Below are 22,222 nucleotides of genomic sequence, written 5' to 3'. Positions count from 1 at the left end.
CCAGGCAGAAGACCAACTTGGCTGAACAGGAATCTTCTATTGAAAATAAGGCAAAAAAGGAAGGTATATGCTGGGTGGAAGCAAGGTCAGGTGACATGGGAAGAGTACAGTGATGGTGCACAGCACTGTAGGGAGAAAATTTGTATGGTAAAGCTCAACTGGAGTTGAAGCTGCCAGAACTGTGGGGGATGATAAAAAGAGTTTTTTCAAATATAATAATATCAATAGGCAGTGTAAAAATAACATTGGCCTGGTACAGGATGAGGATGGTCACGTCACAAACAGGGACATGGACAAGGCAGAGGTGTTTAATGCATTCTTTGCCTATGTCATCAACACGGATGATGGACCAATGGGGTCCCAGTGTCCTGAGCTGGAGGACCACGACTGCAAGAATGATCAACTCCTAGTCAACCCTGAAATTGCATGGGATCTGCTGCTCCAGCTGGATCCCTACAAATCTATGGGGTCTGATGGGATTCATTTGAGAATCCTCATAGAGCTGGCTGATGTCATTGCAAAACCTCTCTCGATGATTTTTTAGTGGTCTTGGGAATCTGGAGAGATACCAGCTGACTGAAAGCTGCCGAACATTGTCCCGATTATCAAGGGCAAGAAGAACGACCACAGAAACTACAGGCCTGCTAGTCTCACTTCAGTGCCTGGTAAAGTTATGAAGATTATTCTGGGAGGTATTGAAAAACACCCAAAAGACAACACAGTCATTGGTCACAGCCAGCATGGTCTCATGACAGGAAAATCCTGCTTATCAAACTTGATTTCCTTTTTTGACAAGGTAACCCACCTCATTGATCAAGGGAAGTCAGTTGATGCAATCTTTTTGGATTTCAGTAGAATTTTTGCTACCGTCTCTCACAGAATCCTTCTGGACAAAATGTCCAGCGCACAGCTGGATAAACACGTCATGCGATGGGTGAGAAACTGGCTCACAGGTCGGGCACAAAGAGTTACAATGAATAGGATGACATCAGACTGGCAACCTGTCACTAGTGGGATTCCTCAGGGCTCCATCTTAGCCCTGTGCTCTTCAACACCTTCATAAATTACTTGAAAGCAGGACTCAAAGGGATACTAAGCAAGTTTGCAGAGAATACAAAACTGGGAGGAGCTGCTGACTCCCTCAAAGGTGGGGAGGCTCTGCAGAGAGACCTTGACAAACTAGAAGACTGGGCAATCACCAAATGCATGAAATTTAACAAGGGAAAGTGATGGATTCTGCATCTGGAATGGGGCAACCCTGGATTTATGTACAGACTGGGGAATAAGATGCTGGAAAGCAGTGCGAGGGATAGAGACCTGGGGGTCCTGGTCAATGGAAAGTTGAATGTGAGACAGCAGTGTGCCCTGGCAGCCAGGAGGGCCAACCAGGTCCTGGGGTGCATCAGGCAAAGCATCACCAGCCAGTCAAGGGAGGTGATTGCCCCACTCTGCTTAGTACTGGTGTGGCCTCATCTTGAATACTGTGTGCAGCTTTGGGGACCACAATACAAGAAAGATAATAAGCTATTAGAGAACATCCAAAGGAGGGCAACAAAGAAGGTGAAGGGCCTTGAGGGGAAGCTCTGCGAGGAGTGGCTGAGGTCTCTTGATCTTTTCAGCCTGGGGTAGACTGAGGGGAGATCTCATCACAGTCTACAACTTCCTTGTGAGGGGGAGAGGAGAGGCAGACACTGATCTCTCCTCTGCGGTGACCAGTGACAGGACCTGAGGAAACAGCCTGAAGTTTTGTCAGGGGAGGTTTAGGTTGTATATTAGGAAAAGGTTCTTCACCCAAAGGGTGGCTGGACACTGGAACAGGCTCCCCAGGGAAGTGGTCACAGCCCCAAGCCTGACAGAGTTTGGACAAGAAGCTTTTGGACAATACTCTCAGGCACATGGTGTGGTTCTTGGGGATGATGCTGTGCAGGGCCTGGAGTTGGACTCAGCGATCCTTGTGGGTCATTTCCAACTCAGCATATTCTGTGATTCTGTGATGTGATGATGGACCACTCGACGGATAAGGAATTGGCTGGATGATCACACTCAAAACAGTTGCAGTCAACAGCTCAATGTCCAAGTGGAGAGCAGTGACCAGTGGTGAACCTCAGGAGTCAGTATTGGGACTGGCACTGTTTAACATCTTTGTTGGTGACATGGACAGTGAGATTAAGTACACTCTTAGCAAGTTTGCTGACAACAGCAAACTGTGTGGTGCAGTTGACACATTGGATGGAAGGGATGCCAACCAGAGGGACCCTGACAGGCTTGAGAGGTGGGCCTGTAAAAACTTCATGAAGTTCAACAAGGCCAAGTTCAAGGTCCTGCACCTGTGTTGGAGTCCAGGGCATCCTTCTGGGAGCCCTGGATGGTCACAGACCTCGGTAGAGAGGCCTGGGACCCGAAAAAGAGGGTCTGGGGTCTGTGCAGGGGGTTTTGCCTGGCACAAAGCCCAGAAAGACACAGTCTTTGATTTTGGTCCATGAGAAAAACATCTAACAGAGAGAAGAATTGCAAGTCACAAATGTGTGACAGAGAGTAGTATAGTTATCACTGTGTAGAAGATTTTGTAGTTTTGGATTTTTAGAATGTAGATGCAAAGGGACAAGATGGAGATTTTAGGGCGGTGCCCTGGGTTCTTCTTCTTCTTCCTTGGCATCCATCTTCTGCAGTGACGTGAGCACAAAGTAGTTTCAGTGGATTGGATCAAAGTAGAAATGACCCTGTTAGTATAGGTGATAGACATTGGCACAGAATTGTAAATAATGGGTACGTAGTTATCTGTATAAGAGGTAGCGACCTCCCATCACACGGGGGGAGTCACCTCGTGTCTGAGCTGCTGTGAACATCTTGGCTGGACACAGAGAATTGTAAGATAAGAACTAATAAACAACATGAGAAACCAAGAAAACCAAGACCTTGAGACTCCTCATCCTTCTTGCGCTGACCACAGAACACAGAGACACAGAGTCAGACAGCAGACCCTAAATCCTTCAGAGGTCAAGAGGGAAAATCACTCCCTCGAACCCACACGAACCACCAGCCTTGGAATCTTGGGTGAGAAAGAATCAATTATACCCGAGACACCTGGGTCAGGGTAATCCCAAGCACAAGTAAAGGCTGAGTGGAGAATGGATTGAGAGCAGCCCTGGGGAGAAGGACTTGGGGGTGTTGGTGGACAAGAAACTTGATATGTCTGTATTGGTTTGGCACGGGCTAGTTTTTGGCAGCAGGGGGCCACAAAGATGGTTCCTGGGAGAAGCTGCTAGAAGCTTCCCACCATGTCCAACAGAGCCAATGGCTGATGGCTCTGAAGATGGACATGCTGCTGGCCAAAACTGGGCCAATAAGAGAGGTTGGTAACACCTCTGTGATTACATATTTAAGAAGAAATGCAAACAAATGTCACAAGTTTTTGCTTGTAGTTATAGAAGAGGAGGAGGTAAGAACATGTGAGAGAAAACAACATGGCAACACCAAGGTCAGTGGAGGAGGGGGAGAAGGTGCTCCAGGCGCCAGAGCTGAGATTCCTCTGCAGGCTGTGGTGAAGACCATGGTGAAGCAGGTTGTCCCCTTGCAGCCCATGGGTCCACAAAGGATGCAGAGAGATCCACTCGCAGCCCATGGGGGAGGTGCCTATGCTGGAGCAGGTGGATGCCTGGAGGAGGCTGTGATCAAGTGGGATACCAGGTGGAGAAAGAGGACCCCTGATTCCAGGCTGGAGCAGCCTGTCCTTGGAGGACTGCACCCCGTGGAAAGAGAGCCACATTGCAACAGTTTTGGGAGGACTGTCTGCCTGTGGGGGGAATTCATGTTGCAGCAGGTGCCGTATGGCTGCTGCTCGTGAGAGTGGAGTCACGCCGGAGAAGTTCATGGAGAACTGTCTCCTGTGGGAGGGACTCCATGGTCTCACAGAGGAAGGACTCCTCCTAGAGCAGTGGAAGAAAATCTCAGTGATGAACTGACCAAAACCCCCATGTTCTGTCTCCCTGCACTGTTGGTGTGAAGGAGGGAGGAGCTGGGGAGAAAAGGTGTTTTAAGGGCTTATTTTACTTCTCATTATCCTCCTCTGATTCTGTTAGTAATAAGACTCACTTTGCAATTTATGTTGAGCCTGTTTTGCCCTTGAAATATTTCTCCCGGTCCCTATCTCCCTCATTAAATGTTCAATAAGTTTTTTTCCCTCCTCTACCCAGCTGTGGCAGGGGAGGGTGAGCGAGCGACTCTCGTGGGTGCCTGGTGTTGGGCCAGTGTCAAACCACGACAATGTCTCAACAATGTGTGCTTGCAGCCCAGACACCCAACCATATCAGAAATAATCTGCATCAAAGGTTGTATCAAAAGGAGCATGGCCAGCAGGTCGAGGGAGGTGATTTTCCCCCTCTACTCTGCTTTTGGGAGACTTCACCTGGAGCACTGCACCCAGCTCTGGGGTTCCCAGCACAGGAAGGACATAAGCCTGTTGGAAAGAGTCCAGAGGAGGACCATGAAAGTGATCAGAGGGCTGGAACACCTCTCCTATGAAGACAGGCTGAGAGAGTTGAGGCTGAGCTGTTCAGCCTGGAAAAGAGAAGTCTCCAGGGTGACCTTATAGCAGCCTTCTGGTACCTAAATGGGGTCTACAAGAAAGCTGGGGAGGAATTTTTTACAAGGGCATGTGATAGAACAAGGGGGAATGGCTTTAAAATGAAAGAAGGTAGGTTTCGATTAGATATTAGGAAGAATTTCTTTACTGTGAGGGTGGTGAAGCACTGAAACAGGTTGCCCAGAGAAGTTGTGAATGCTCCATCCCTGGCAGTGTTCAAGGCCAGGTTGGATGGGGCTTTGAGGAACCTGGTCTAATGGAAAGTGTCCCTGCCCATGGCAGGGGGGTTGGAACTAGATGATCTTTAAGGTCCCTTCCAACCCAAACTAATCTATGATTTTATGAAATCTGAAGCCTGCTCACTTATATCTTGTTTGGTAGTGTAACTGATGTGGTATATTCCTTCTGGCCAGCTTTTCTGTATGTGAAAAAACTCTAGCTGCCCTGTTAAAAAAACAATGGATGAAAGAATGGGATAGTGCTGTTGCTGCAACACTGAAAACACTCACCTTTTTAAAGTGCAAGCTATCAAATACACTGAGGATTTGTTGGGGGTTTTTTATACTTAATGGAGTAAAATATCTTTAGATTGATTATCTAAATGATCAAAAGACATTCCTGACATTGTAGCATTTCAGGAAGTGTTTATAAGTCTTACATAGATAGACTGTCTCATTCTTGGGGAAAAAAAATCGTAATGGGTAAAACTTTATGGATGATCTAGTAATTTTATTTCTCCCATATTTCAAAGCCTGTTTTACAACTTAAGAAATTAGCAAAGCAAAAAAAATCTGAAGAATGAAAAATTACCCTTAAAACTTTTTTTCTTCTGGCTTTTAAAAATAACAGCTTTACATTTACAGTACAGTTAATAAAAATACAGTATTTGTTAACTAGATGTTTAGAAGTTCAGGACAGCAGCAACTTTCTACTAGAAAAATCAGCCAGCTTGTATTTTTAGGGTATTAACAGTAAACTAAATGTTCCATCTACAAAACAGAGATAGCTATTTCTTTTTAAAATACAAGGGTTACAAAATTAAATGCTACATGGCACAAAATGTATCATGAAAACACAAAAATGGTTATGCTACATGGCACAAAAAGTACCTTCTAGTGTGTTTTACCTGAAAGTAATAATGAAAACATGCAGCATTTAGAGGTAAAGAGTATTTGTTCAGAGACAAAGTTCCTAGTTACTCTATCTAGGTCAGTTTAAGTTACTAATTTTCCCTACAGGGAAACTTGTCTCACAACTCAGTAAGAAATTTCAGTAACCACCACCACTCAAAAAAAACCCAGTATGAATTCTTAGTCCAAAATAATAAATATACCTACCTGTGTTTTGAGTGAGATCTTTTCCTTCTAGATTGGGATTTTGAGCTAGACCTAGATTCTGAACGAGAATGGGAACGAGATCGACCACCTTTTCTTTCACTGCTCTTTCCAGACTCTGAGAGGAAGAAAACACTGCAATGTAAGCTCAGAACACTGAAAGATCCCAGTTAACAATTTGGCAGAAGTGTAATGTACCACACATATAGTGCAAGGGGCCCATGCTTTGCACATCTTTCTTCTTTGCTAATATCCTTGAGAAACATCCAATAAAGTCATTGCATATACTCATAGAGTGCAGTCACCCTGCAGCAGTAGACATGAACCAGATAATTATAAACAGCTAGCTGTTAGGAATGGGATTTATGTTGCTGCCACAATGCACAAGATTGCAACAGGTTCTCCTCTGGTATATTTAATTTAATTACTTTTTGAAATAACTTCAGAATAATAAATTTAGTGGGCAGAGTTTTGAAAACAAGCATAAAATGCAAATAACAATTAGTAGGTTTTATACTTTAAAATATTCCAAACACTGTACAAATAGTGAAGTTCTATTCCTCATATGCTGTTTTGGTGGAGGAAGGGATGGAGAGAAGGGAGTAAAAAGCTTGATCCGAAGGCCAGCAAGTCAACAGAAAACTTACCAGTGACCTCTGCAGACTTTGGTTCAGACTCTAAAAGATTATCATTCTGTTGCTTAACACTGAGGAAATGTTAGAACTATTTTTCTCACAACTCTCAAAAAAGACAGTAAATACTCCATTCCTTCCCCTCCGAAAAAAAACCTCAAGACCCTCCACTATCTAACCTACATAAGCAAATGTCTGGGTATTTTAGTAAGAAGAAAGACAAAATCATGCCGATGAAAAGAAAAAGGAGGATTTCAACTGCAAGTTTAACAAGTTGAGAATTTTTTACATTGTGGTATTTCGATCACTTTAAGTCAGCATAAATCAGCACTGAAGTGTCTGCCTAACAACTCAAGCCACTGACACCTTCCTCCTTGACCTGGCATTTTAGTGTTAACAGGAATCAGGGAACCAATCTGAATGAAAAAAAGTCTGTTACAATATGTTAAGTTTTATCCTAGATTCATTCTCTGATTCCATTTGCTATGAGGATGCATAGAGTCTTGAGGCAGTATGAAAAAGAGCACAGCACAGTGATAAAATTAACCTGCCAAAGAAAAGCATAATATTGCTGCTTTCAGTAGCACACTAGCTCACTCTGATCATGAAACTATGGTATTAATGGGTGCTAGAAGAGAAAACAAAATATAAAGCATTTTTTAAGTTTGTAAGTACTTTGAACTTTAAAGGCACCAACATTAAATATTAATTTAGTATTGACTTTGCATTTTTGAAAACATTCAGTGAGCATGTATCTGAAAATAAGACATCATGAAACAAAACCAGCTTCATTCCACTGCTTTGTTCCATGAAAATACTTTTGATTATTTTCTTTTGCTTTCCCACATATATGTTGCTCACCTTTGAGTACCCTTTTCCTGTGTTTGAAAGTGCTCTTAAAAGCATGAGACAAGGTACACACAGAACACGTCTGTTAGGTAATGAACATATGTCCTGGATTGCAATATGTAACCAAAAATGTGTATTCTATTTGCCATCTATTGAAACCGGCTGGGGAGGTTTGTTTTTTTTTTTCTTTATCTCTTGTATAACCCATTCCCCATAACTCCAGGGAGGAGGGGATGGGTGCCTTCTGTTTATGGGCCAGTTGTTAAAACCAGGTAGACAAATGTTCCTTATCTCTTCCAGGACCCATCCTCCCTCCAGGGGGATATCTTCTGTTAATAGGCCATTAAGGCTCACCCCATGACTGATAAAATTACATCATTCCATTGTGAGATGCTCCACCCAGTGGGAGGAGCCAAGCATTTCTACCTGGATAAAAGCTGAGATTCAGAACAGCAGAGCAACCTGTTTTCCACTGGATTCCCAGAGGAAGACCGGACCCATCTTGCTACCACTGGATCCTTTCTGCAGGATCATCTCTACTCCAACAGAACCACATCTGTCACACCAGGACTTATTTTGGACTGCTCCCAACACCCTGACCAACAGGGTGTCAGGTTGTGTTCTGACTCTGTCAGTGTTTCTAGGATTTTTTGTTTGTTTGTTAGCTTGTTTTTTGTACTACTATATTTGTATTTTTAATATTCCTATTCCCATATCTTTGCCTGAAAGCCCCCTTAATTTCAAAATTGTAATAGTTTGGAGGGAGGGGGTTTACATTCTCCATTCCAAGGGAAGCTCCAGCTTTCCCTGGCAGACACCTGTCTTTCTAAACTGAGACAACATAATATACCTACCTGGCTCAATAGCAGCAGATATGAAAGATTGGGCTTCCCTTACTCTCTTCATCACTTCTTCTAGTTCCTTGGCAGCAGCTTGTGGTGTCATTTCAGGAGGCTTCACTATTGCATTATTGGAGTGATTTATTCTAAATTAAGACAAAAATAAAAACTTTAACTTCCACGCTCTTGAAAAGGAAAAATGAAAAAAAAAATGAAACTACCTCAACTTCCATGTATGACTAAAAAGTTCAGCAAAACTACAAATTTTTCCTCTGATACTCATATTTTTTAAGTATGGAAATGTCAGGTTTCTATTGCTTTCAAATCTTATGACTTTTAAATAATTGTGGCACAACATTTCTGTGTTAATTTTTTTTCTAGTAGTCTATAAATCTATTTCAGATCAAATTTCTACATTAATACCTACTTTGCAGATTCTCTCACTGTTATGGCTTTCACCAATTCAAGATTGGTTGTAGAAATATCTTATTCAATGCCAACCATATTCTTCTTGGAAAAAAGTTATGTCCAACCTTGAAATTTGAGTTCATAAAAGCATTCCATTTACTAACAATAGGTCTTCACATTGAAAAAATATTAATCACAGCAGTTTCCTGCACATCAGAGTCATCAATGTATAAGGATACTAAGACATCTCTCATTCAATATTCATATGGATAATTAATTTCTTACTTCAGTGGCCTGTCTCCAAACATAACTCCATTAAAGGCAAGAGCTCGAGGTACAGAATTTTGGTCTGCAAATTCCACAAAAGCAAATCGTGTTGGTTGCGTCTCATCACCTGCCATTCGCACAAATTTGACTTCTCCAACTTGCTTAAAAAATTCAAGCAGCTGATCTGCTGTTGTAGTCTAGAAAGAGTCAAAGTGCTCAGCTGAAGTAAAACATATAATGAAAATTACTTATTCAACATATCAGATAATCTAACAGCTAGAGATTTTGGAAAGACATATCATCATCATTACACAGGTGACATGAATTTGGTATTGAGAAAGGGTTTTTTTTCTTCCATTAATCTAAAAAATATATTACAATTTAAAATAGTGTAACCATGAGCCCTGAAGTCCTACACCTAGGTTAAAAAAGCACTTATACAGGATTTTGCAGTTTTCAGACAACTTATTTGAAATAACTGATGGTACACCTATGTCCAAGATACTGATTGTGAATTCTGATCAACTAAAAAAAAATCCAAGCAGTATTACAAGACTTCACTTTCATCTGTTTTTCTACTAGTTTCAAGCTTGTTTTATTTTATGGCGATTAATAATAGTTTTATACTCTAGTAGCTACTTTAGCAGTCAAAAACCACAAAAATCAAATACTTATATTTCTATCAATCAAAATCAAATTGTTTTTCAATCAGTTCAATCAATTGCTGAAAAAGAAATTTCTGACAGACCCAACTGTACTGTCAGAGCAACTCAAATATATTTATTCTAATTTTGCAACTTCTACTAGGGCAAATAATTTCTTCTTACTGTACTTGAGCAACTGCAGAGTGTTGTGGAGGACAGTTACCATGCTCTCACAAATTCTGAGGCATTGTTCAGCTAATATAACCCAGCTGGACATTTGATCAACACCCACAATCATAAATGTTTCTTGAACTCAGCTAGAGTGTGATTTCTCTGGTTTCCTGCTAGAATAAATTCCAACTGTCTGTTCTAATCTGATTGGCAAAAGAGCATTCAAGAATTTGAAATATCTCTAGTAAACTTCTATTGGCATTAACTAATGAAAACTCTTAAAATGTAAGACTGTAATTCACAAATTACCAATTCTGTATCTTCCATTATTATAGTCAACAAAACCAAAAAAAGCTACCTGTGAATTCAAGTTTCCAACGTAGACTGTTCTTCTAATTTCATCAATCTTGGATGGGTCCACATTCCCCATAATTGGTGGCTGTGGTATTTCTCCCAGTGTTGTAATGCTAGGGTCCAGTGCTGCTGCTGGTATAGCCCCCAAAGTGCCAAGTGAAACACTAAGCTGGAAAATATAAAAAAAGGATATGCTTTGCAACCAAGCACGAGAAGAGACACTTAACCTTTTAATACTTGCCTTCTTTGTGCATTTCTGTAAAAACAAACTTAATTAATACGGGTAAGACTTTAAACTGTAAGGTCCCAGAATTGGGAATGGAACTTTCTCCTGGGGAATGTTATAAAAAAAAGTCGCTTTAAAATGATTACTAAATTGGTCTGCTGAGTTCCTGATTTGAATTTTTTCTCCATCCAAAAAACAACTTCCTTTCCAGCAAACAAAGTTTCTAACAAGTGTTAGAAATTCTCAACAAGCCACCAATATTTTTTTTAATGAAACAAAACTACTCCCTTTATTTGAAATCATCCTTTTATTATTAAACAGGGTTATTGTACTGGGTGTGGCTGAGCTGGAGTTCATGTTCCCATAGCAGCCCTCAGAATGTTGTGCTTTGCATTGATAGCTAGAAAGGTGTTGATAACACACCAGTGTTTTGGCTACTGTTGAGCAGCACAGGCACAGCATTAACGCTGTCTCTCAACTTTCCCCTCATCAAGGGGCTGAGAGTGGGCAAGATCCTGGGAAGGGACACAACCAGGCCAGCTGACCCAAATTAGCCAAAGGGATATTCCATACCATATGATGTCAGCTCAGATATAAAGCTAAGAAAAGGAGGAGGAAGGAGGTGCATTTGTTATTAACAATGTTTGCCTTCCAGAGCAACCACTACACGTGCTGGAACCCTGCTTTCTGGGAAGCAGCTGAACATTGCTCACTGATGGGAAGTAGAGAATAAACCTTTTTTCTCTTTGCTTGTTCACATGCAAACTTTCACTTTTGCTTTAGTAAACTGCCTTATCTCAACCTACAAGTTCTTATTTTCTCGCCCCTATCCAGCTGGGGAGTGGTAGAGCAGCTTGGTGGGCACCTGGCACCCAACCAAGGTCAACCCATCAAAGTTATACAGCTTGACTTCCTCTTTGATATTCTAAAATTCACAGATAATTTATTAAATATGTATAAAAAACCAAAGTGAATTTACCTTAGATGGTTAGTTTAGAAACAAATGTCACTAAACACCACTATTACACCAGTCCTGTTTAATATATCAATCTTCATCAATGCTCTGAATGAGGGGATCAAGTGCATCCTTAGCAAATTTGACAACACCAAGATGGGTGAGAGTGTTGATCTGCTGGAGGGTAGGAATGTACTACAGAGGGATATGGATAGGCCAAATTGATGGGCCAAGGCCAACTGTATGAGATTCATCAAGGTGAAGTGCTGAGTACTGCACTAGGGTCACAACAACCCCATGAAACAGTACTGCTTAGGGGAAGGGTGGCTGGAAAGCTGCCTGGCAAAAAAGGACCTGGCGATGTTGGTCAACAGCTGGCTGAACATGAGCCAGTCCATGCCCAGGTGGCCAATGTCATCCTGGTTTGTATCAGCAATAGTGTGGCCAGCAGGACTAGGAAGTGATTCTTCCCCTGTACTTGGCACTGGTGAGGATACATCTCTAATACTGTGTTCAGGTTTGGGCCCCTCAGGACAAGACACCGAGATGCTGGACTACATCCAAAGAAGAGCAACAGAGCTGGTGAAGGGGCTGGAGCACAAGTCTTTTATGAGGAGTGGCTGAGGGAACTGGGTTTATTTAGCCTGGAGAAAAGGAGGCTCAGAGGAGCCCTTATCACTCTACAGCTACCTGAAGGGAAGTTGTACCGAAGTGGGTGTCAGTCACTTCTCTCAAGTAACAAGTGATAGGATGAGAGGAAATGGCCTCAAGTTGTACCAGGGGAGGTTTAGATTGGATATTACAAAACATTTATTCATCAAATGGTTGTCAAGCAATGGAACAGGCTGCCCAGGGAAGCGGTTGAGTCACCATCTGTGGAGCTATTTAAAAGATGTGTAAACGTGGCACTTGGGAACATGGTTTAGTGGTGGACTTGGCAGTGTTAGGATTACGGTTGAACTTGATGATCTTAGAGGTCTTTTCTAACATAAATGATTCCATGATTATTTAGGGTTCATTACCAACAATTATGCAGTGGAAACTTGAGTAAGCAGAGTTTCTTAATGAAATACCTAAACTATTACTTCACATATTTTAAGACAAAAAAAGCGCCAACATTCTTGTGAACTAAAAATTATTTTCAAAGTCATCCAATGTCTCTCATACAATGACAGTTATGAACCATAAACAGAAGTAGCCTAAACCTCTAACTGGCGACTTTGGATACACTGTTTCATTATATAAGTTGCACACTTTAAAACAGCTCTTGGACCACAACCTTTAAAATAGATAGTGACCTGTCTTGGTTTAGGGCAAATTTAGGAGGAAACTTCTAAAGGGGTTCCTCTAGAAAGCAGATTCAAGTGGCCCCTCTCCCAGCTGGTTCGGGAAAAGATTTCCTTGGAGAAAAGTGGGAAAAAATGTTTATTTAACAAGCAAAGTACTCACAAGCATTAAAAAATTACTAATATTAACAATTAAACCTCTCGCTGTTCTGAAGAGATGGCAAATTCAGAAAGTTCTTTTTGTGGGGTGTATCTCGGCTCGCTCAGTCTCTTACCAGTCCCTCCGGTGCTGGAAAATGCCATGTCCTGGGCCCTGGTGGGCTACAGGTGTGAGCTCCCAGTGTTTTTCTGGGTTTTCAGTCCAGAGCAGGGCTGATTAGTTTCAAGAAAAAGAAAAGCCACAGTCCAGGGAACTTCTCTGCCTCAGCTACCTAAAAAAAACTAACTAAAAAGCTAAGGAGAGTTCTCTCCCACTGTCTGTGCTGCAGACAACACAGTTTGGGAGCAGGAATGCAGAGGAACAAGTGCAGTTTCTGAAAACAAACAAACAAACTGCACGCTTTTTCTTTCCTCCCTTCGCTCTCAGAACCAGTCTTAAAGGTGCAGAACTTAATATCCAGCATAAACAGAACAGATGATTGAGGATGCAAGCATCATAAAGTCACCCTAGGACATGACCTCTGTGCAGGTTTTTGAAAAAGGAAGGAAGGAAGGAAGGAAGGAAGGAAGGAAGGAAGGAAGGAAGGAAGGAAGGAAGGAATTTCTTTTAGGATGATGATCAGTATCATTTAAGAATATGAGAGTGGAAATAATGTTTCTGGTCATGGAGACAGATGAGGAATCATTTAAGTACAATGTCTTGGTTTAAGATGATTTAAGAGGTGGACACTTCAAAATGAGTTCCATCCTCTTAGAGTTTTAGCCAATTCCTTTCCATCAATAAGAAGAATATGAGTAGATACAAGTGAAAAAATAACAGTTTACTAAAAAAACCAAAAATAGCAACAGGCAGAAAATAACAGTAATAGTCACTAGTTACAAACCTGCTGGAATCTCACAGACTTCCCAGGAACAAAGAGAAACTCAAAACGGAGGAGTAACACCACCCCCACTCCCCTCCCAAGATGATGCCCTCTGCAGATGACAGCATGTAGAGAGACAAAGATGGCAGTAGCCCATCCCCTCTATGTCTCCAGTGGTGGCAGCTCCATTGGCAAAATGCAGCTGTCACACTCCAGTGGCTGGAGTTCAGTCAATGTCTAGAACTTGTGGAGGGACTTTGCCGCCTTCTTGGCAGAAGATGGCAAGCAGTCGGCTGGGGTAACTCAGACTCTGTGCCTTTCCATTTCGACTGGGTGCTTCTGATGGGCTGGGGCAACCATATGGAGCAGAGCTGTTATGTTCTTCTTGGTGTGATGCTGCAGCTGTAGTCAGGCACTCGTAGAATTTACCTTGAGGTAGTCCAGGACCACAAAACACAGCCTCTCGAAAAAAAACCACCTGAAGCACTCCCCTCAAAGAAAAAAGACCAAAAGAAATCCAAAGGGGAGCCTCCACCCAGGCTGCCTCAGCTCTATGGCAAAAGTGAAGAGGCAAGAGAGGCAAGAGACAAGAGAGAGCTCTACCTGAATGCTCTGACTTTTAAAAATCCTGGGGCACCCCCCAGCCCCTGCCCTACCATTCCATTTTTTCAGTTGCCAGGTCTAAAAGAGACAGTAACAAGTTTGGGCACAGATAGATGTGAAATGTGATAACATTTTGGGTTACCCAGGACATTATCCAGCCCTTATTCCATATCATCTCCTGCTCAAATTAATACCTTCCACCTGTACACATATATACATATAAATATTTACAAATACAATTATTATTTCAGTAGCCACTGACTATCCCGCAGGATATGGATTGGATTCATTTGGTCCATGACTGATATAACTGGAGCAGTCCATTCTCTTTGTCCATGGTAGTTATGACATGCAGTGGCAATGGCATTCAGCAACCAGTGTTACGTAAGGAATTCAACATTACAGGCTGTTCTCATCCAAAGTCAAATCCCTCTGAGGTATGCAACGTGTTTCCCTGTCCCTCTGCATTGCCCACCAAGTGTAACCAGGTCCTTGAGCAAAAACAATCCCATGGATGGGTTTGCCTTTCCTCAAGGCAGGATTAATCCAAACTGTCTTTCCTCGCATACCTCTCATATGCACCACGGGGACTATCTCCATCTGCTGTATGCAGGGATCCTGATTGGGCAGGGCCAGCTCAGTTAGTTGAACATCTGGTGTTGACTAACCAGGTAGCCTTTGCTAAGTGCAGATCCCAATGCTTGAAGGTCCAACAACCCACTGTCTTTAATGTTGTTTTTAACAGTCCATTATATCATTTGACGTTCCCAGTGGCTGGTGCATGACAGGGTATATAATACACCCACTCAATATTGTGTTCTCTAGCCCAGATGTTTATAAGGCTCTTGGAACCCTGGAAGCTGAAAATTTCAGGCTTTCTGAGCTGAGGGGTGCTGACCCTTGGGCAGGCACCACATTTGACTTGAGGCCTTGGAACAGGCTTCTGAAGTTGTGTGATAGTACAGGGGTTGTGAGTGTGTAGTTAGAGCGGTGTTGTGTGATCTCACAGGGTGAAAACTTAGGTTTGGGGTTTTGGTATATAGTAATGTGTGTGGGCCAAGATGGAAGATTCAGGGTGTTGTCCAAGTTCTTCTTCTTCACCTTCTTCTTCCATCTTCTTCATGGATCTGGGTGGTTTTCTCTAATTGGGTGAAAAATTTCTGCATTGTGAACCTGAAAGGGTCACTATTGGGTCAAAACCATAAATAATATAGGTGTCACTTTGGTATTGAGTAACTATCTCTTAAATAGCCTTGGTGAAAGTTAGAAGCACTCCATTTTGCCTCATTTCTGTAGCTGGCAAGTTGAAGCGCAAGCTGTAAATACTGTAAACAGATAAGATATAATAAACAACCAAGACCAAACTCGATTCTACGTTTCCCATGTCTTTTATCCTGACCTTGGCCAAGATAAAGCAGGCAGAACTGTTACATAAGGCTATTTGTGAAATGAGTCCCACTGTCTGACTCAGTTCTTTCAGGGGTGCCATGTCACCACAGGACTTGCTTTTCAAAGCCCAAAAAAGTGTTCTGGGCAGTGGCATGAGACATGGGGTTGTCTCCAGCCATCCAGTGGTTGCTTCTATCACTGTAAGCATGTAACTCTTGCCTTGGCAGGTTTGTGGCAGTGTGATGCAATTGATCTACCAGGCCTCCCCATACTTATATTTAGACCACTGCCCCAAATACCACAGGGGCTTTACTGTGTTGGCATGCTTCATCACAGCTCATATTTCACAGTTATGGATAACCTGGGAGATAGTGTCCATGGTTAAGTCCTCCCCTCAGTCACGAGCCCACCTGTACATTGCATCTCTTCTCTGATGACATGAAGGACCCACCGAGCTAGAAATAACTCACCCTTATGTTGCCAGTCCAGATCTACCTGTGAGACCTTGATTTTGGCAGCCTGATCCACCTGTTCATTGTTGCGGTGCTCCTCATTAGCCTGACTCTTAGGTGCATGTGCATCCACATGACACTTTCACAGTCACCTGGATAGCAATGTCTTGCCACACTTTGGCAGACAAAGGGGTTTCCCTCTGTGCTGCCAGTTAGCCTTTTTCCATCTTTCCAGCCACCTCCATAAAGCATTTGCTACCATCCACAAGTCAGTGTAGAGGTAGAGTGTTGGACACTTCTCTCACTCATCAATGTCCAAAGCCAATTGGACAGCTTTCAGCTCTGCAATCTGACTCCATCCACCTCGGTAGCTTCTGCAACTCACTGCATAGGGCTCCATACAGCTGCTTTCCATTTCCTACTGGTCCCTATGATACAGCAAGATCCATCAGTGAAGAGAGAGTTTCACCTCTCACTCTCCAGTAGCTGGTTATATGGTGGAGCCTCCTCTACATATGTCACCTGCTCTTCTTCCTCTTCAGATGGTAATCCAAAATTCTCACATGTAGGACAGTTCATGATGACTTCCAAGATCCCAGGGCAATTCAGATTTCCTATACGAGCTCACTGTGGGATGAGAGAAATCCACTTACTCCACGTCGTATCAGTGGCATGATGTGTTGCAGGGACTTTCCTTTTAAACATCCAGCCTAGCACTGGTAGCTGGGGTGCCAGGAGAAGCTGTGCTTTGGTGCCAATCACTTCTGAGGCAGCTCAAACCCCTTCATAGGCTACAAGAATCTCTTTTTCAGTTGGGGTGTAGCCAGGCTCAGATCCTTTGAATCCCCAACTCCAGAACCTGAGAGATCGTCCTCGAGTCTCTCCAGGTACATTCTGCCAGAGGCTTCAGGAAAGACCATTCTCCCCGACTGCGGTGCAGAGCTCACATCCTGTCCTGTCCTGATTGATCCAAGGGCTACTGCATGAGGAATCTCCTATTTGATTTGTTCAAAGGCTTGCTGTTGTTCAAGGTCCCACTTGAAATAATTTTTCTTTCATGTCACAAAGTTGAGAGGGCTTAAAATCTGGCTGTACTCTGGGACATGCATAGTCCAAAACCCCACGATGCCTAGGAAAGACTGTGTTTCCTTCTTGCTGGTCGATGGAGACATAGCAGCTATCTTATTGATCACTTCTGTTGGAATCTGTCTATGCCTGTCTTGCTATTTTACTCCCAGGAACTCAATTTCCTGGGCAAGTCCCTTGACCTTACTGTGCTTTATGGCAAAACTGGACTTCGGGAAGATTTGGATTATTTTCTCCCCTTTCTCAAAAAATTCTTCTGATGTGTTGCCCCAACCCTCAGGAGTCTTACTGCAGAAGGGTCCTCTGAAAGACCAGACAAGGTGTTCAACTGTCTAATGTCTTCTGTCTCTACAGAAGCTATCCCAAAACCCCACCTGAGGGCCAGATGAACAGCTTTGAGTTCACCAAGTTGGCTCAATCCACCTTCTCCTTCAGTAACTTTTGCAACCTGTCGTGTAGGGTTCCATACAGCTGCTTTCCACTTTTGTTTCATCCCTACAATGCGGCAGGAACCATCAGTGAAAAAAGCATAGCATGTTTCTTCTGCTTGCACTTGGTTGTACGGTGGAGCTTCCTCAGCACGTGTCACTTGTTCTTGTTCCTCTTTGCCAGTGAGACCAAAGTTCTCACCTTCAGGCCAATTTGTAATTATTTCCAAGTTCCCAGGGCGCTTTGGTTTTCTGATACGGGCATGCTGTGTGATGAGAGCAATCCATTTGCTCCATATGGCATTGGTGGCATGGTGGGTAGAGGGAACCTTAACTTTGAACATCCAACCCAGTACCGGTAGTCTGGGCACCAGGAGGAGTTGTGTTTTAGTGCCTATTACCTCTGAGGCAGCTTGGACTTCTTCATAGGTTGCCGAGATTTCCTTCTCTGTTGGAATGTAGTTGGCTTCAGATCCTCTGTAACTTCAGCTCCAGAATCCCAGTGGTTGACCCCAAGTCTCGCCAGGCACTTTCTGCCAAAAGCTCCAGGACAAACCATGGCTCCCGGCTGCAGAGTAGAGCACATTCTTCACATCTGGTCCTGTCCTGACCAGGCCAAGGGCTACTGCATGAGCCATTTCCTGCTTGATCTGGGCAAAGGCTTGTTGCTGCTCAGGGCCCCCATGGAAATTGTTCTTTTTGTGGGTAACTAGGTAGAAAGGGCCCGCAATCTGGCTGTACTCAGGAATATGCATTCTCCAAAACCTTATGGCACCTAGGAAAGCTTGTGTTTCTTTCTTGTTGGTTGGTGGAGAAATTGCTGTGATCTTATTGATGACCTCGGTGGGAATCTGATGCCATCCATCTTGCCACTTTACTCCCAGGAACTGGATCTCTCTAGAAAGTGCCTTGACTTTGTTCTTCTTAATGGCAAAACCAGTTTTCAGGAGAATCTGGATGATCTTCTCTCCTTTCTGAAGCACTTTAGCTGCAGTGTTCCCACACACAATGATGTTGTCGATGTACTGAAGATGTTCTGGAACCTCACCCTTTTCTAGTGCAATCTGAATCAGCCCATGGCAGATAGTGGGACTGTGGTTCCACCCCTGGGGCAGTTGGTTCCAGGTGTACTGCACATTCCTCCACATAAAGGCAAACTGAGGCCTGCATTCTGCAGCCAGAGGAACAGAGAAAAATGCATTGGCAATGTCAGTAGTGGCATATCACTTCACTGCCTTGGAATCTAGCTCATACTGGAGCTCCAAAATGCCCAGCACAGCAGCGCTCAACAGTGGAGTCACTTCATTCAAGGCACAATAGTCCACAGTCAATCTCCATTCTCCTTCAGATTTGAGCACAGGCCAAATGGGGCTGTTGAAGGGTGAGTGGGCCTTGCTGACCAATCCTTGGCTCTCCAGCTCACAGATCATCTTGTGGATGGGAATCACAGCATCTCGAGTTGTCTGGTACTGCCAGCGATGCACTGTCAAGGTGGCAATCGGTACTTGTTGCTCTTCCCCCTTCAGAAGGCCTACTGTAGAGGGGTTCTCTGATTGTCCAAGCAAGGTGTTCAATTGCTTAATGCCCTCTGTCTCCACAGTAGCTATCCCAAATGCCCACCTGAGTCACTTTGGGTCTTTGAAATACCCGCTTCAGAGGAAGTCTATGCCCAAAATGCACGGGGCCTCTGGGCCAGTCACAGTGGGATGTTTCTTCCTCTCCTTTCCAGTCAAGATCACCTCAGCTTCTACCAGGGTCAAAGCATCCTATTGCAAAAACATCCTATTGCAGCATTTTAATATTATGAAGAACTCTTTCAATTTAACTATGATCTTTTAATAATTTATTTGGAGGTGGATAGCATTGCCAGTGGATCAAATTAATGGGTATAGTGAAGGGACAACAAAAATGAACACAACCAGACCCAGTATTTACCCACTATTTTGCAAACCAAGAATCTTAAATGAACACCCAGGAAAGGTAGTGCATGGACATCTTGTGATCTACCCTCTAGGCACAACAGCTAAGTCCTCACTGATTTAGCATATGAGAAGACAACATCCACAGATCAGATAGTTCTTGTTCTCTGAACACAGATAGGCTACTGAGTATAAAGGAAAACCAGAAATCAAACAGAGACTGAATTTTACTTACTGTAGTTAAAGGGGTTGGTGTAGGTATAGGAAGCAACCCTGCACCGGGCATCAGACTCGTCACAGCAGGAGCAGGTACCAATAGAGAAAGGGCTTTGGCTTCATCTGGGATTTTACCTGAAGAAGCAAAGAAAAGCGTTACACAGAGTTGGAATACTACACAGATGTAACTCTTTCTATGATTTTACAATTACCCTTGCATTTAAAAATGTAATAAATAAGAATGCATCTATTTACCAGATCCTTACAAAGAAACAGATATGAACTTTTTTATCCTGCCTCTACTAGAAAAAACAAAAGTAAGGAGAACTTCAAAGACTAGCAATGTCATTAATGGATTGTTATTTTAAAAACTGAATAATGTACACAATTATTTAACACTTGGAGCTATGGGTCACCTGTACTGGAAACTTAATGTTCATGAACCAAACGATATCAAGCATGGACGCTTTCCCAGGGCGGTGTTTTCACGGTGATCGAAAGCTGTTTTACACATGACAACCGTTCGTGTTGGCTGCATCACTAATAGCACACAGAACATCAGATACAGAAAAGAAGAACATTTTTTTAAAGTTTAATCCCCAGAAATGGCAAATAACCAAATCAGTTAAAAAAAGAAAGAAACAAAGTATGTGTTAACTGAAATTCATGAGCTTTTTCACCTTCTGGTGTTACCTACTTTTGATGTAAAATTAAATAAAAATAAAAAGAACCCTACTGAGACTCCACACAAGACATACTAAAATTAAGTTGGGAGTGGAGGGAGGGCTGAAAAATTCATATTTGTACTGTCTTATATTCTAGGTCATCTCAGTTTATCTAAAATTTTGATAAATTAGCTTAAAATTTACTGAAATTGAAGGAAATAATAACTGATCAGTTAAGCAAGCTATATTTTCCTATATTTCCTACTATTTCAATGATATTATATTTTCCCTGTCATGAGAAAATTTTAAGCAATATCTAATCTGAACTAAACACAGGTTTCATTCAAAGTTAGGTACAATTAGACAGCTAAATAAATAATAAAAAAAAATCTTCAAAAATCAAAAGATGCAATAGTTAATTACAAGTGCAATTAAATGTATATTTTAAATTTGAAATGCAAAGGCATTTAAACTGGTACAAATATTAAAAACTGAACTGAAAAAAAAAAAGAAAATAAGTTCTAATTACATTAATTATCTATGATTTATCCAAAATTACTGGAGTAACAGTATATATGCTATACATCTGAGCCATTAGATATTACCCCATGTACTTTAATAATGTAAATGCTTTTATTTAAACATTGTTTTAAAAGTCAAGGTATATACAAATACTGTGCCAGTGGCTTTTACTGCTTTGGTTCAAACTTTATATGTTTTAACTATAAAGCCTTTAACTTCAGGATTTCAAAATTATTATAAATATTGCTATCAAAACTCAAAATATGATATTATTTTCAAAATATTGTGAAATTTCAACTATATTTCTGAAAATAAACCCCACAGAAATCATACTACTTAAAAAAAATAAAAAGACAAAAGTTGCAAACCTGTTCTACAGATCTGCAGCAAGAACTTGGTTAGAGTTGGAGATACAAAGGACAAAACAAATATAAATGAAAATTAATTTTTATATAGCATGAGTGGATTAGAAAAGATAAAATAACAGTACTCTTTTTTTCTCACACCTATTTAGAGTTATTATATTTATGTTAAGTTTTGAGGCACCTTGCTCCTTAACATGTAACAAACCACTTTATTTTGCTATCTAAAGGAGAAAACAGGGAAAATTATTAACAATTAAGAATTAACTGTGCAATTGTGTCTTCCAAGGCTTTTATAAAAACATGCATAAATCTGAGTCATCATTACAATGCTGAGCACTCTTATCAGGTCTCATTTTGAAGTCAGGCATGCAATGAGAGGTGCACTTGATTTGCCAGACTGCTTATGAGAATCAGGTACCTTGCCTCACATACTGCCTACTATGTAGCTGACTAACATGCTTCCAAATATACAGTTCCAACAACTGTGTGGGCAAATTAGGCATACAATTATATATCAGTTCTTCTGAAAAACAAAACACTCAAGTTTTCAAATTATTGCTGAGCCAGCATCTTGCAATTTACTGGATACTCATAGAGGTTTCTACAGGATCAACAGACATGGCTCAAATAAATTCAATGGCTCCTAAAGTGGTACATCTGCATTGTAATTTAGATCCTTGGTCACTAATATACATAAGCATATGCCTAATTTAAGTATGCACTTAGATACAGCCAATTCAATACACTTAACCAGATAAACGTAAGAGATGCTAAAGACGTTTAGCCCTTTTAGATGGGAACTGAGTTATGCATATGCATATAACTAAACTGACAAAGAGTCAAGTTCAGAAATGTACTTAAATACAATTCTAAACTTTAAGCATATGGGTCATCTTACTGAAATAACTGCAATTATTCATTATTCATTTGCTCAAACATTGCTTAAAGAATCAATTGAACAATTTCAGTTAAATAAACTATTATAGCTCAAAAAAATGAATAACATAC

General features: G+C 41.8%; 1 protein-coding gene across 7 annotated transcripts in view; it reads right to left on the bottom strand.

Annotated features, from left to right (window-relative positions):
- Positions 1–22,222, bottom strand: part of LOC310922054 (uncharacterized protein) — a 65,880-nt gene that overhangs the window by 29,118 nt on the left and 14,540 nt on the right. For all 7 annotated transcript variants that reach the window (XR_014592288.1, XM_083882355.1, XM_083882357.1 and 4 more), the window contains 5 exons: positions 19,682–19,797; positions 10,085–10,249; positions 8,930–9,108; positions 8,252–8,382; positions 5,920–6,034 (listed from right to left, as the gene is read on the bottom strand). Coding sequence is in view for 6 of the 7 variants with exons in the window: in XM_083882355.1 (XP_083738481.1) it covers positions 5,920–6,034; positions 8,252–8,382; positions 8,930–9,108; positions 10,085–10,249; positions 19,682–19,797 (706 nt within the window). In the remaining variant the exon portion in view is untranslated. The remainder of the gene's footprint in view (positions 1–5,919; positions 6,035–8,251; positions 8,383–8,929; positions 9,109–10,084; positions 10,250–19,681; positions 19,798–22,222) is intronic.

The sequence above is a fragment of the Zosterops lateralis genome (assembly GCF_965231275.1).
Source record: "Zosterops lateralis genome assembly, chromosome: W".
Classification (NCBI taxonomy): domain Eukaryota; kingdom Metazoa; phylum Chordata; class Aves; order Passeriformes; family Zosteropidae; genus Zosterops; species Zosterops lateralis.
This window is presented reverse-complemented; position numbering and strand designations above follow the sequence as displayed.